Consider the following 14,369-nt stretch of genomic DNA (forward strand, 5'->3'; position numbering starts at 1 on the left):
AGTCTCAAATTATGAATACCAAGAACATACCATCACAAACAAGAAAATGGGTATATTAAATAAAACACTTTGCCAAAAAGCTTTTACAACATTAACATAAGCAACTATGACAGATTCACTGGTATTTTCCACCTTGAAATTTTACTTTATTAATGTGCTGTTAAAGCTGTTTCTTTTCCCCCAAACAATTTCCAAGTTAACTCAGAAATCCAATGTTACACATAGACCCAGTGACACTGCCAGCTGCACTGTGCAGACTGCAGTTAAAAATGTTAAAGACTTCTGATAAAGATTTTTATGATCTGTGAACACAGTCCTGGAAGCACAGGGAAAAATAAAAGTACACAATTTCAAATACACTAAAATATTCTAAAAGCTACTGATATGCAACTTTCTGCAACGGATATAAAAGGTGTGGATATTTTACCTAATTCAGGACAGTATTCAAGAGACCATCCACTTAAGAATTACATTATAATAACAAAGAGCTGCTTACTTCTAATAAATGAAATTTTGAATAGTAAATGAGAAAAACACCCTGTGAAAATACACAGCTGTTGTATCGGTTTCATACATGTGCGCATGCAGTTCTCACAAGTAAGAATAAAATCCACTGTCTACAGATTAGGCAGTGAGAAGAGAATATAGCCATTACCTCTTGGTTATCTTTATTCTGGTTTGCCCAGAAAATCTTATGATAAAGCGTCTCCATTGAATTGCTGGAATCTGATCTGTCAAAACAATGTCGATCCAACACTTCTAAGGTGTGCAGAACTCGGCTGATGGTCACCCCTAGATACAGGAGTCAGAGGGGAAAGAAAAAGTTTAAATAAGATGACACTGTGGGATTTCAGGCATTACTGGACACTACAGTTATCAGCATTAGGGGAGCAGAAGATGGCATTTGATGTTTATTTCACTGTGAGGCAGCTACTCAGACCCTCAATAGCCTGACTGCTACCTACTCACTTATTTTTGTCATGGAAATGAAAGTTCCAGTACTCACACCAAAGAGTAACTGCATATTTTCTAACTTGTATGCTCTATATGCAAATTTCCAGCCAGTCTCTTTCCTACTTATCCCTTATCTGTGCAGAAAACAAACTATTTCTCAAACCTTTCTCACCTAGGTATCCAGCTATTCCAGGAGCCAGAGGTAACCAAGTCCAAACCTGAATTCTTAGCTTCTACTCAACATTTTCATGTTAATGTGATTTCACTAGTCCAAGAACTGAGGTGCAGGTGGAGAAATGCTCTATTACTGCAATGAATCACGGTGCAACAGGTTTATACTCAAAGAAAAAGAACAGATGCTAACCCTAAGACTCCCAACACTTACTTCACTACGTCTTGCCTTACCTGCAGCTGATTCTTGGCACTTGTCAAAAGACCACCGCACCTCCACAGCACGACCTCTTTGTTTTATCTGCTGTTCTACTTCATAGATCTTTGCCCGAACCTGTAAATGAGGTAGTTACTAATTAGCTAGCAGTAGAAAGTCTCAATTTTCATTTCAAGCTTGAGACGGGTTCCTCAGTAGGAGGAAGGTATCTTATGATGTTCTACAGCATTCCCTATACTTGGTAACAACAAACTAAAGCACGTTTGGTTCAAAGGCTTTTATCTGTTAAGTATCTTCTGGTACAATAAAACTTCTTTTACTTAAGTTCAACCCAGCAGAAGTTTATTTCCAATCTGAATTTAACCTCCAATGTGAAAAGTCACAGCTCACGATATGATATGATACACCTCCTCTTATTTGCCACTTCACATCTTAAAGTAATTTCTGTTTGATAACTGAAAACATCTGAACGTAAGTAAAACTACTGATATTTTCACAAAAATCAGTGTCTGACTGACATACAAACTAAGGTCATCAGGAACTTGCACAGTGCTAGTCTTAGAAGTTGAACTACATTAATAACTACACCTCTAGCTGCAGTCATGAACGCAATCACTTCTTGGGATATAGAACAGATCTTATTTATCTCAACATTAAAAAAGTTTACCTGCTGATTAAATGTTGAATTTCCACCTGGCATAGGTAAACTAGATGGAGCAACTTGAAGTAAATCCAGGGGTGAGCCAGGATTAACATTCTTATTTTCATTCGTGGAATAATTCCACACCAAGGCACTTGGGCAACAAAGAGTTATAGTCTGCAAGCAATAGTACAAAACACAAGTAGTGTGTGATAGACAAGACCAACAATACCAACAATAAGAGAGCTAGAATCATTTTGGTCAATTACAGAGAAAGAAACAAAAGACAAGTCCACACACACACTGAGGAAATTCAGTTGCTATGTTACTTTCCTCCCTCATTATTAAAAATTGTATTTAAATATATGCACTCTCAATTCTCATTTCTGTTGCCTTTATAATGCCACCAAAGAGCATCAACAAAAGTTAATCCCAGACAGATCCTCTCCATGAAATGTGAATGAGTCTTAGAAAAAAGTAAGTCATTTTGGTATTCAGCTTTCAGAAAGAAGCTACATATGAAAAATTAAAATTTAAGAGACAAGAATGAATACTTCTGCCAAGTTCTAAAACACGAAACACTGAAATACACCAGAAACTTAACATTTACTTCAAAAGAGAGACATTGCATTGACAGGCTTCAAGAGGGTCCTTCTGCAGTGGCTTACCACTGAGTACCTATTAATCTGCAGCATCTAGAGCTGTGCAGAGCAAAAGCAGAAAGCTTTGGTGCTTTTGGGTCAGACCTTAAATATCATCCAAAGTGATAGAAGTTGCCTCATATGATTGATTTTTTTATCTTTGAAGCTGCTGCAAAATTTGTTTGGAAGTTCTCCCGGTCCAAATTTGGCCTTCAAAGCAGCACCTTAGCAAAAAGATTGCCCAGAAAAACACTGTTAAAAAGCTGGAGAGCTTGTCTGCATCAGGGCCATCCTATGGACCTGCTTGGTAGTGCAAAAAAAAAGGGGTGGGGAAAAAACACAAAGATCACACACACACAAGGAGGAAAAAAACAAATAGTACAGGATGAACAGAAAGATTATCCTCTGTGCTGTTATCAGAGGAAAGCTGTAAAGCTGCTAAAGCTAAAGCTGTAAAGCTGTGTGAGACAGAAGCAGCCCTGTGACAGGGAGCTGCCCACCACTGGAGGAAGGTGCCCAGAGACGTGGAGGAGATACTCAAAACCCAACTGGCAACAGTCCTGGACAGTCTGCCCTGGCTGACCTTGCCTAAGCAGGGGGGATAGCCACCTGATCTCAAAAGGTCCCACTGCACTGCCCATCCTGCAGCTCTGTGGTCCCACGATCATCAGCACACTCCTGGTGTGCTCTCTACAAACCTGCCACCACCAATCAATAAGTGCAAGTAAACAGTTTCTTCTGATCCACAGTCCTGAAAACTGAGCAGGTTGTGAAGGCAACAAAACTTTTGTAACCCTGCTGCCCATAGTGGCACCAGGCACCCAGGACAACCTGGAGGAAGCAAGGAAACCGCCGAAGTCCAAGGCTTGCAGGAGTCAGTGAGGCGCTGTCTTCAGCCCAGCTGCTCCCAGCAGGGACAGATGGGGTCTGCCAGGAACGAGCAAGCTCCCCGCTGATGAAAGCACTGCACAGAGCGTTACTGCAGCCACTAACACTGCTCCAGGGGACGGCTGTGCCGCTCCTGTGGCAGAGCTGCTCCCTCGTGAGGCAGCGCTGCAGACACACAAGTGCAGCACCGGCTCCCCCAGACGCCTCCACAAGCACACCTCAGGCAGCGGCTAGGATTCCTCCTGCTACCTCCACGTCCACAGTGCTCTTGTTTACCTGATGCAGCCGCATTTCAAACCACAGCCAGTGCGCCTCGTCAGACCCAGACATACAGTTTTCCAAGAAACTCAACGGTTGCGGCCTCAAAAACAAAGGGCGACAAAGCTTTGGCCTACCTGCAGCATGCAACTCAGCCCGTACACCAGCGGACGGTGCTGTGGGCAGGAGAGGAAATCTGAGCAGGAGAGCTGCACGGGGCTCAGCACAGGGCCGGGCGCAGTCGGACTCGGCGCTGCCAGAGCAGGGTTACTTGGTGCAATAATCATGTGGGGAGAATGTGCAGCTGCAAGGCTGGCGCCGTCGCTCAGCAGCAACGACAGGCGTCTGGCGCAGAAATAAGCAAGGCGGCGGGACAGGTAGGCTGACTGAACAAACTCTTCTGAATACTGAAATTAAAACAAAAGAACATCATTTACCAGACTGCCTCCCTCACATCTTCATTTTAATTAACAATCAATATGCACAAAGTAGAAGGGATCACAAGAGAGTACCCAAAATGCAAATCTATACTCTTGTCCCTTAAAAATTCCATCTGTTTTGCAGGACCAGTTGCGGAACAGGAGTCTTCCTACCAATTTCAGTTAAGAAGGATTATAAGGCATGAAATCTGTAATGATACCTATACATTTCAAACCTAGATCGTGCAAAATGTTTCCCTAAATGTTTCGAGTAAAAACGCTCACATTGATTTTAACACTACAACTACTAGAATCATTTAACACATATGGGTCATGCTTCCATTGATTGTGTAAATTACACAGCTTTAAAACACACACATACCTGCAACACGAGCGGCAGCACCAGCTTAAGAATGTCGTCATCAGCAGGTCTGATTTTTTCCAAAACATCCAGTATCCACGTCAAGTACTCGTGTCTCTCAAGCATTCCTTCCTTAAAGGATTTTAAACAACACATCACTTGTTAGCTGGGAGCACTAGTGTGTAACTACAAGTTTTATTTCATTTCTGGTCTAACTCTCATTGCTCACAGCAGCTACCAGGACCCTCGCACACCGCCCTACCAAACACCGTTATGGCAGCCCCGTGGGCAGACAGCTGTGACCAGGACTCAGCATTACTTCTATACAAGCAGTACTCAGCCCTGGAGGCCTCAAACACCAGCACCACTGCTCGAGCTCAGACAACGCTGAGGCAACAGTATCCCTCGGGACTCCTGCTTTCACAAAGGCACAATCTCTTCAGCTGAAGGCTGTGAGGCTGAGGACCCCAGGTGCAGTCCTGGCAGTCTGCAAAGGTGAGTATGGGCTAAAACGTGGAGCTCAACAGCCAGATCACCACTCTAGCACCCAAGGCTTCGTGCTCCATTGTGACCAGAGCCTGGCTCACAGTCATTAAATGCACCCTTAAAAGATGGGATAATACAGGAAGAAAGGGAATAATTGAGAACATTACTGCAATAACACTCAAGCATGCTAAGCAAATCAAAGTTTTTTCAGCTAGCAAATCATTAAAATGAATTAGCATTTAAAATTTATTCTAGTTTTACAACACAAATTACCAGTAATATCTAAAAAGCAACTTTCTAAAAATGGTGATGTAAAAAAAAATCCATGCATTTCCTAAAGTATTACCTGAAACATATAAAAGGACAGTTTTTCATTATATTCCCACTGCTTCAAGGCCTGTTCCATCTCTTGAGGCATCACTACAGAGCTGTTGCCTTGGCTGGAAGTCACATGATAAAACTCTGCAACCTTTGCCAGCTGCTCTCGAAGGTATCTGGTTATAACTTGAGTCCATTCTACAAAATAAGTTTACAATGAACACTTCAGATGATAAAATGTTTCTGTCTCAGTGAGAATCATAACAAATTTATGTTGAAAAGTATTTATCCAAAATATTAACACACAGTCGCATAATGCAGCACCCACTGTGAATTAACAGGAGTTTTATGTGCCCCCCCTGTGCACTGCTCTCAAAGCACACATACTGTCAAGTGTTTAGCAGCCTGCTAGCTCAGCGTGATGTACGAGCACACAGACAAGCCATGTCTTTAGGGAATCACCTGTCTCTTTCATCAGAGTTCAGCCTTCAGCCTCTGAATAGCCTTGGAACAGATAAATATACTTCAGTACTTCCTTCCTTCCAGAATTTATTCCCCTCTTCCCCCCTCCTTCAAAACCAGCCAAAAAAAAAAAGAGCAGGACTTTGCACAAGCACTAGGATATAACACTGCCCTCTCTACACAGAATCATAGAATCACAAGGTTGGAAACGACCTCTAAGATCATCCAGTCCAACCGCCCTCCCATCACCACTGCTCCCACAAGCACCAAACCAGACCTCGCAGCTCCTCACCCAGACGCCTCCTGAACGCTGCCGGGGACGGCGACTGCCCACCTCCCTGGGCAGCCACTGCAGTGCCTGACCACCGAGAGAAAAAGTTCTGCCTTATGTCTAACCTAAACCTCCTCTGGTACAACTTGTGGCCATTTCCTCGGGTCCTGTTTGTTGCCTGGGAGAAGAAAGTGACACTCTGAAAGGGACAACTCCTCTGGATTTTGACTGTGATGAGAACGCACAAATTCAGAGGCAGCCTTTCAGGTCATCCTGATCAAGACAGTGCAGAGGTCTGCAAGTGCAACTCATTAGCTCTGCTTTATGACAGATAACCACTGGGTGCTGTTTGTCAAACATACGAACCCATCAAAAGCTATCAGCTTTTCTCTACACTTCAGAAGTGCTTTTATATTTAGGATAGCAGAGAAATTGGTGAAAAAGGCAAACTTGCTTGAACATATACATAAAGCTTTGGAAAAAACAAAATGGTAAGGAAGGCATTCTCTGAACAGAGTAACTGGAACAGCCAGAGATTTCTGTTAATATCTCCCAAACATCTGATGGAGTTGCACGTAGCCTGCATGCAGCATATTTCAGATGAGCTCTTTTATGAATGAATAATGCAATTTCTTTGACAACCTGAACTTGCTCACTGTCAGAGTTACAGGAACACAACTCAGACTCGGCTCTGTTCACCGATATCTATCCAGCTCAGATCTCAGCTACTCCCCTCCTTCTATTCCCCTTTGAATTTGTAATTGGCAGTTCTGTCAACATATGTAGAAAAGATATTAAATGCTTTTCTAACCTAATCTGAAATTTGTGCATGAAGTTAGTGGGTTTTAGTGCTTTCATACACCTGTTTAGCTACATTACTTCAAACATTCACTCACTTTTGGAGAAACAATTCTGAATCCACCACATCACACTTGTTTTCATGTCAGAATATGAAAGAAAAATTCTCACAAAACAATTACCAATATCTCTGTACTGCTGAGTTAGAAACATCACAACACAACCACCTTTCTGCTCCCTACAGCACAGATCTAGAGCTTCATGGGGAATGTCAAGGAACACACAATAACACACATCGAATTACATCCCCAGGGACCCCAAATAACCTAACCTGGCTCACAGGCCATGCTACAGGCTTACACACAGAACAGCCAGGCCAAGTCCTTTACAAAGAGAAGCAGCACCTGCAGCTACTGGCTGCCCGCCCCGCCACGCAGTGCTGCTCAGCTGCAGGCACACAACCTGCAGGAGCACGGAGGCTCACTGACTGCCACTGACTCCCTCCCATCCTACAACAGGGCACGCTCTGAAGCAAGTGCAGGACCAGGGAAGCCGTGCAGATGGATGTGCACGAGAAAGCCTGTCAGTACTGCTGCCACCCCATACATCTGAGGAAGGGACAAACGCATTGTATTCAGCAGAAAACCACACCACAAGGACTCCACCTCTCCCATTTTTAAAGAAAGGAAGGGGAAGGAAAAGTCTGTTTCAGAATCTCTTGGTACAAAGCCCTGTGTGAAGGACAGAAGGTGAAGCTGAGAGTAGGAAAGATGGAGTCCTGCTAAGTTGTTCCAAAATCACTGAGATACAATTCACCCCCTGTCAGCAGGAGCAGCAGCACGAGGGAGCAGGGAGCAATGCCAATCCCCCATCAAACCTCACTGACCTCACTGCAGCACAGCAGCCTGCCATACCCACATGCCATGACATTCTGGGCAGTTGTTCTGGTGCTGCGTGGGGCAAACACAGACTGCCTCCCCCCTTGCTCTCTGTCAACAGACTTTTTTTTTTTTTTAATTAAAACTATAGCAAAGAATAAACTGAAAGTGCTTGCTAGAAGATGGTTTTGGGGCTTTATTTAGAAACTCAAAGTGAAAATGAATGTTACAAGCCTAAAAACAAAAATAAAAAACAAATCGAAGTGGCAGAAACAACAGATGAGTTGGTAGAAAGATGCAGACATCTCTCACAGCAGTATGGAGATGCTGCAAAACAGCATCTGATCACAGATGCTTTAAGAACAAAAGAGGAAAAAGTTCATTCCAAGCAGTGGAAAAGCTGTAGATAGTGTACAAGAACTATGGGAGCAGTTTGGTAATATTAGGGTATCTTTTGTCCCTTAGAGGTGCTCATGGTTTGGCCGGCTTCCTGGTGTCAGAGAGCACCATTTACCATCAGTACTTAAAATACACGCACTGCCACTAACGTTTGAAATTAGCATCTTGTTTCAGGCTTTCTAAATCAGCAGCTCAGATTACTCCTGGGTACCACTTAGCACAGCTTTTGCCACACCTGCCCCCCCACCAGAGGCTGGGATCAGTGGTTAAGACACAGCACAGCCAACTCCTAAGACACTGTGCTTGGAGACTGAGGGAGAAATCAGCTGGGAGGAGAATGAGCCAGTGGGGCAGTAGTTGTGCTGCACGGCTCTTTGTACTCTTTGACACACAGTTCTAAGCAAAACCGATTAAAAAGCATTTCTAATTGCACAGGCATTAAGTAGCACTGATGCAGCGAAGAGTAGCAGGTCCTTTCAGCTATCACAACACATTTAGATATCAGAGCTGTTTACTTACCAGTATTTGGATCAGTGGCCTGGCGTTTCTTGATTTTAGCTTCAGAAATGGCAGCATAGTAGGCACATGTCATTTTGACCAGCCATGCTGCTCGCAGCAGTGGTACAGAATATTTTGCTAAGTAAGCAAAAACATCTTCTTTTTTACTGAGAATTGGAACCTGGAATGAAACAAGGAAGCAAGTTATAGCACTGTGCAAACAGCAGTAGCATCTGCAGGTTAGCCCTGGCCTCCCCTGCTAACTGCCAGGACAGCAGCAGATCTCTTCATCAACCAGGGAAGCCTCTAGACAAAACCCGCTGTCTAGACACATACAAAGAGACTTGACAATACAAAAGAACTACCCCACACTTTCCCAAGGTTACACCTAGTAACGTCCTTTCCCAGCTTTGAGATGCCTACAGGGCCACTAGCAAACCTCTCAATTCTGCCAAGGACATCCAAAGTGCAGAAGAGTTCTGCAAGCTGATCCTCAGAACTTCTGGAAAATAAAGATAGATCAAGATTTTGGTTAAGAGTTCAGTTACACAGATGCCGTCTGTATCTTCAACGCCTCTGCTTCAGAGCCTGTAACGATGGAGTGTGCCAGGGAAGCAAGCTGGCCAGCTGTGACACCTGCCCACATGCAGAACAGGGTTGGTCCCACAAGACTTCAGGATGAAAACCCCCCTATGCTGTCACAGCAATCCTCAAGCCCTTCTGCACAAAGGTAGCATAATTTCCAGAAGCATTGTTAAAGCAACACATATGAGAAAAAGACATTTCATAACCAGTGGAGACAGAAGGGATTGGAGGCACAAATGCTGCACTACCAAAATGCCTGGAGAAAAAAGGGGCATCGATGCAGCAAACAAAGCACAGATCCTTTTCAGTAAGACTCCTCTGTGGTCACTCTAGGGACTCTACCCAGTTAGTTTCACAGGGCTTTTAACATGCTTAATACACCGTTGTTCAGATGCCCATAACTCCATTTTTGTTTTTGTTTTTTTAAGGCATAAACAATGAAAGAAATCTGTGTAGTGCTTCTATCCATAAAGTTAACACCTAACAAGGTTAAAGGCAAACTCTGGATTAGTAGTATGCTTGCCACAGAAAAGTGTGTTTTGCTGGTGACCCTACTGGTGGCAAAGCAGCTCATGTTCTTCATCAACCAGTTACTTACACTTCACTGGTGGGATGAACACATGTGTTTGGGACCTCTAGATTCAAATTAAATTGCTCAGTTTATTCTCCTCTTTGTTAAGGAACTGCAGAATGCTAAGACAAGGAATAAAATTTAAAAGCTCAATGTTATTCTTTGCTGGCAAAATCTCATTAGTTGCACATTACTCTTACCTCAGTAAAAAAGGCACAAAGGATAATAAATCATAAAGTTACTTTTTTGAAAGCAGATATATCTTAAACTCTAAACCTTTAAACGTATTTTATGAAAACAGCCTTATCCTTATTAGACCAGTTCAGTACAATTCAACACCCAAGAAATAGGAGCAGTACTCTCATACCTTTTTTGCTAAAATAGTCAGTGGTTTACTTCCTGCTAAATCTGTGAACCAGTTGTGAATTGCACTCTGAGAGCGAGCAGTAACCAGCCAGTAGTTGTCTTTGGCATTTACTTGTGGTTTCTTCTTCCCTGTGTCCTGGAACGTATTAAGTTTTAGCTTTTCTGCTAATATGCTGCTGAAGTAAGCGCCAATCTGGTGGGTAAAAAGAAAAATAAACATACATATGACAAGCAGTTAGCAAGCTTCTACTGCACATTAATGCACAGGGGACTTCCATCTCAGTAGATGCAGCCATCACCCTAGCGCAGGCTATCCATCTAATAAGATTGCACTTTAATTCCTCGCAGACAGAAGATGGTGATTCCTGGCACTAAGTACCCCTGCAACACTTCTACGAGATCAGCAAAGAAGCTGCGGAACACCAAAACCAAGGGAAAGGAGACCAGGCCTCAAAGATACCAGAGACGCAGCTGCCACTTCCAGCGACTGGGCCGCAAAGCCCCTGAGCCACATCACACCAAGAGCTGCGCAGCTCAGCCTTAGGGCCTGGCTCAGCATGTCCTACAAGTGCCTCAGAGCATTCCTCTTTTCAGCATTCTAACACACCATGGGCTACATGCCTGGTTTTCACTTCTATTAGGAACAAGTCTTACTGTCACAAGAATTGCATTCATTGTCTTTCCATCACCTGTTACAGCAGGCAAAAATGCCACGATTTGGATAAGCTGCTGAGTCCTGACTCCTACTAACACTGCCTGCACTACCACTTCATAGCTTCCAAATGCAAAATACAGTAGGATTGCCCTCCCCAGCAGTTTCAATCCCAAAGCAGCATGCAAAAAAAAAAAAAGCCAAGCAAGGTTTGAATTGCTGTGCAAGGTCATTCGCATATCAAGGTTACTGCAATAGAAATTAATTTTCAGGCTTGCCAGTAAGAATAAGACATTCGATTTTCTAATAAGTATACTTGCAGATTCTGAACTTATTTTGATAATTCTTCCAAACAACTGTAAGCAATTCCTTGAGAATTTTTATTTGACTTCTCAGCTACGCTCAGTAGTCAAAACAAGATTAATTAAAATAGCAGACAGTAAGTACTTGCAGGTGGCAACTCCAGACAAACAAAACCAGAAGAATGTAACACGAAACTCTTTATCATCCCAACAGTAACAATAACAACCTTGTAATTTACTTGTATCACTTCTCATTTCAGATTTACTCTCTGCTAAAATAAAAGAGCACCACTGTGGAAGTAAATTTGCATTTTCCAATAAGCCATGATACGTTACATATTTTAAGAACCAAACAGCAGAAAATTACTTTGTCAGAAAACATTTTTAGACGATTTCAGACAACTTGTGTGCCAGCTTTCCTCTGCAGACTGATAAGAGCAGGTAGCAGAAACGCCGCACAGTGTTCCTATATTCTGTAATTAACTTTAACACAAAGACTTCCAACTAGAAAGCAAAGCAGTCAAGAGCAAGTTAAGTGAACACATTCAGACTGAAAAGCCCTGTCCTACCTTAGAGGCGTTGATGACAACGTTTCTAGCAGAACCATGCTCATCTCCAGAGAAGGCAGGCTGGTTACTGAAGCCTTGCTTTACATTCACCGCAGTGAGTTCGTCCTGCAAAGAGTGTCGAAGGGTGAAAAACGAAATGACGGTTCAGCATGTCAGATCATTCTGAGAAGCGTGTTTTTATAAAGAAGTTTTATGTGATTGCTAGGCCCTCGCACCTGAACGACTCTTGAAACGTATTGCGTGTTCACACGAATTTAGTGAGGAGAAACACCACGTTCCCCTGTTCCCATTAAGTTTCTCCTACCTGCAGACTTCAAGGCCATAATGCGATAAGGACGCAAGCTGTGTTGCTGGAAGAGGACTGCTGCCCAGGGGAAGGCAGCAGAAACCAAGGCCTGATCTCCTCGCTCGGGCTGTCCGTGGCTCATCATGAGGCCCGCTGTCAGGCAGCAGGGTCAGAGAGCAGGGCTGCGGGGAGCTTGGGCAGCTGGGGGCCTGCAGGCAGCACAGCCTGAGCACACGCTGGGGAGCTCACTTTGGCCCTCCCTGAGAGAAGGCAGAACCCCCCATCAGCAAACCTGCCCCAAAGGTGCTTCACCAGCTCCGCAAGGTCAGGATAAAAGCAATCCCCGAGATGATGGTGGGGTAACCTCTGGAAACAGAGTATCTGCCATGCCACCAAGCAAGCAAAACAGGACAAAAGAAAATAAGAAGGTAGCAACTTTATTGGATTTCACTGGAATGAAAACATGCATCCTCCAAAATAGCAAACCAGAAGCTTACATTCGTTTTACTTTCTTGTGCTTCGCAACACGCTTTGCTTTTCGGTACTTTCACAGAGTTTGGGAGTAACATAGAAGACAGCACTGTATTTAGAAGAAATTTCAGCTCTCTAGGGTTTAGGAAGTTAGCGAGCCTCATCTAAATTGTAAATGAAATCAACAAGAAGTGCTGGAACACTCCTCCACCCACACTATCCCCAAGACAGCCTTGAAAACAGATGAATGCAGAGATGAAAACCATCAAAGAGATTATAAGCAAATAAATAAAAGGTAAATGGCAAACAGATGGAGATCTGTGTTACTATTAGAGCCGTATCCATAGATGACCCCAGTTCTGCTATCTTTAAACTCTTCCTTTTCTGAAAAAAGCTGTCTAGATATCACCATACTGAAAATAACTGAGAGCCGTATGTCCTACCGCTGTAACTACCATTGCTGTGGGAGCAAGCTGGGATGGGCTGACAGCACAAACACAGCAACGTTTTGTTTTTTTTCTTACATTTGGCTCTGATTATCAGTACAACTTCTCCTGCCTTCAGCAGGGGCTCAGAAATTTTAAACATGGAACACAGGACAGTTACAAACGCAAACACCAGCCAGCAAATAAACAGATAACACCACCTGGGAACACAATGCATAGAGTTCAGCTGAATGCTTACAGGAGCTCTCCTGATGTCTCTCATGCTCACCCCATTAATGGCACAGGGTCATTATTTTCCAGCGCAGCTGGCCCAGTGGAAGGCAGAACTCCCTACACAGAGCAGCAGCACAGCTAAGTAAGTATCCTTCCCCTGGCTGGATTTGCAAGTCCCTTCACAAGGACAAGCAAGGAATGCCGCACGACGCGGCCGCTCGCTATGCTGTGTGCTCCACACAGTGTGCCAGACCCTCCTGGCTCCTGCAGGGACAGCGAGCTTCTTCACAAACATCAAGAAGGGTCCAACCAAGACCAATCGAGGCTTAAAAAGGTTCTGAAATTTAAATAGCCAAATAAACACGCAGACAGATGGTAAAAACCCAACAGACAACGTACAGAGCTCTATTACCACTGTGGGAGAGTCAAAGTGAAGAATTTTTCAAATACATTTTTGTCCCCCCGACCCCAAAACTTTCCTTCAGAGGGAAACCTAAAAGTTCACATTAGACTCGTGAGAGGAGCGCAGCGGATCTGAACGCAGCCGTTCCTTTTAGATCCACTCACTGACCCCATCTCTGCCCCACGCCTCTCCCACATGCAGGCCCCACTTTCAGCCACAGCCACCGCCGAGACCTCAGCCCTGCGAGGAAGGGCCAGGACTGCGCCCCGCACTGCGACCGCGGCCACACAGCCCACCTGGGCTGGGCCCACACTGCTGGATGTCGGGTTTGTTCTGAGCAGTGATCCCCTGGAAGGTATCCCAGCAGTTACAGACTGACGAGCAACCCGTGCTTCAAAAGAGGAGAAGAAATTATCACACACAGAGGAGCGGTACCCCTGGATCCCAGCCGGCGCTGAGGGAAGCCGCACACAGCCCTGCGCTGAGGCTCCGTCCCACACAGCCGCGGCTCAGCTCACAGCAGCCCTGTGCGCCGGGCCAGGATCACACGCAGAGACACGTACTGCAAAAGTACTTCTAACCGCTCTAATCGCCAACTTTATTCAGCACGACAGGCTCAGCAGCATAAGGACGAAAAGCAGAAAGACGCTGGAGGGCAGAACGGGCAGAGATGCCGCAAGGGTCGGCAGAGGGCTGGAACGCGCACGTTTCTCTGCGTTAGCCCAGGCCGCTGCCAACGCAGCCAGAATAACGCCCGTCAGCCATCGGCCTCAACCTCCCGCTTTCCGGAGGTCTCAAAAGCAGACGGGCCAAGAAGGCAGCGACGAACCCGCCCGGCCGGACCAC

General features: G+C 44.6%; 1 protein-coding gene across 1 annotated transcript in view; it reads right to left on the reverse strand.

Moving 5' to 3' along the window:
* MED12L (mediator complex subunit 12L) overlaps window positions 1-14,369 on the reverse strand; it is a 107,545-nt gene that overhangs the window by 89,941 nt on the left and 3,235 nt on the right. The window contains exons 2-10 of the mRNA XM_031555087.1: window positions 11,705-11,809; window positions 10,183-10,374; window positions 8,681-8,840; window positions 5,382-5,551; window positions 4,571-4,681; window positions 3,907-4,176; window positions 2,010-2,159; window positions 1,360-1,459; window positions 656-792 (exon numbers count right to left, since the gene is read on the reverse strand). Of these exons, the coding sequence (XP_031410947.1) occupies window positions 656-792; window positions 1,360-1,459; window positions 2,010-2,159; window positions 3,907-4,176; window positions 4,571-4,681; window positions 5,382-5,551; window positions 8,681-8,840; window positions 10,183-10,374; window positions 11,705-11,809 (1,395 nt within the window). The remainder of the gene's footprint in view (window positions 1-655; window positions 793-1,359; window positions 1,460-2,009; window positions 2,160-3,906; window positions 4,177-4,570; window positions 4,682-5,381; window positions 5,552-8,680; window positions 8,841-10,182; window positions 10,375-11,704; window positions 11,810-14,369) is intronic.

The sequence above is a fragment of the Meleagris gallopavo genome, chromosome 11, assembly GCF_000146605.3.
Source record: "Meleagris gallopavo isolate NT-WF06-2002-E0010 breed Aviagen turkey brand Nicholas breeding stock chromosome 11, Turkey_5.1, whole genome shotgun sequence".
In the NCBI taxonomy this organism is placed as follows: Eukaryota; Metazoa; Chordata; class Aves; order Galliformes; family Phasianidae; genus Meleagris; species Meleagris gallopavo.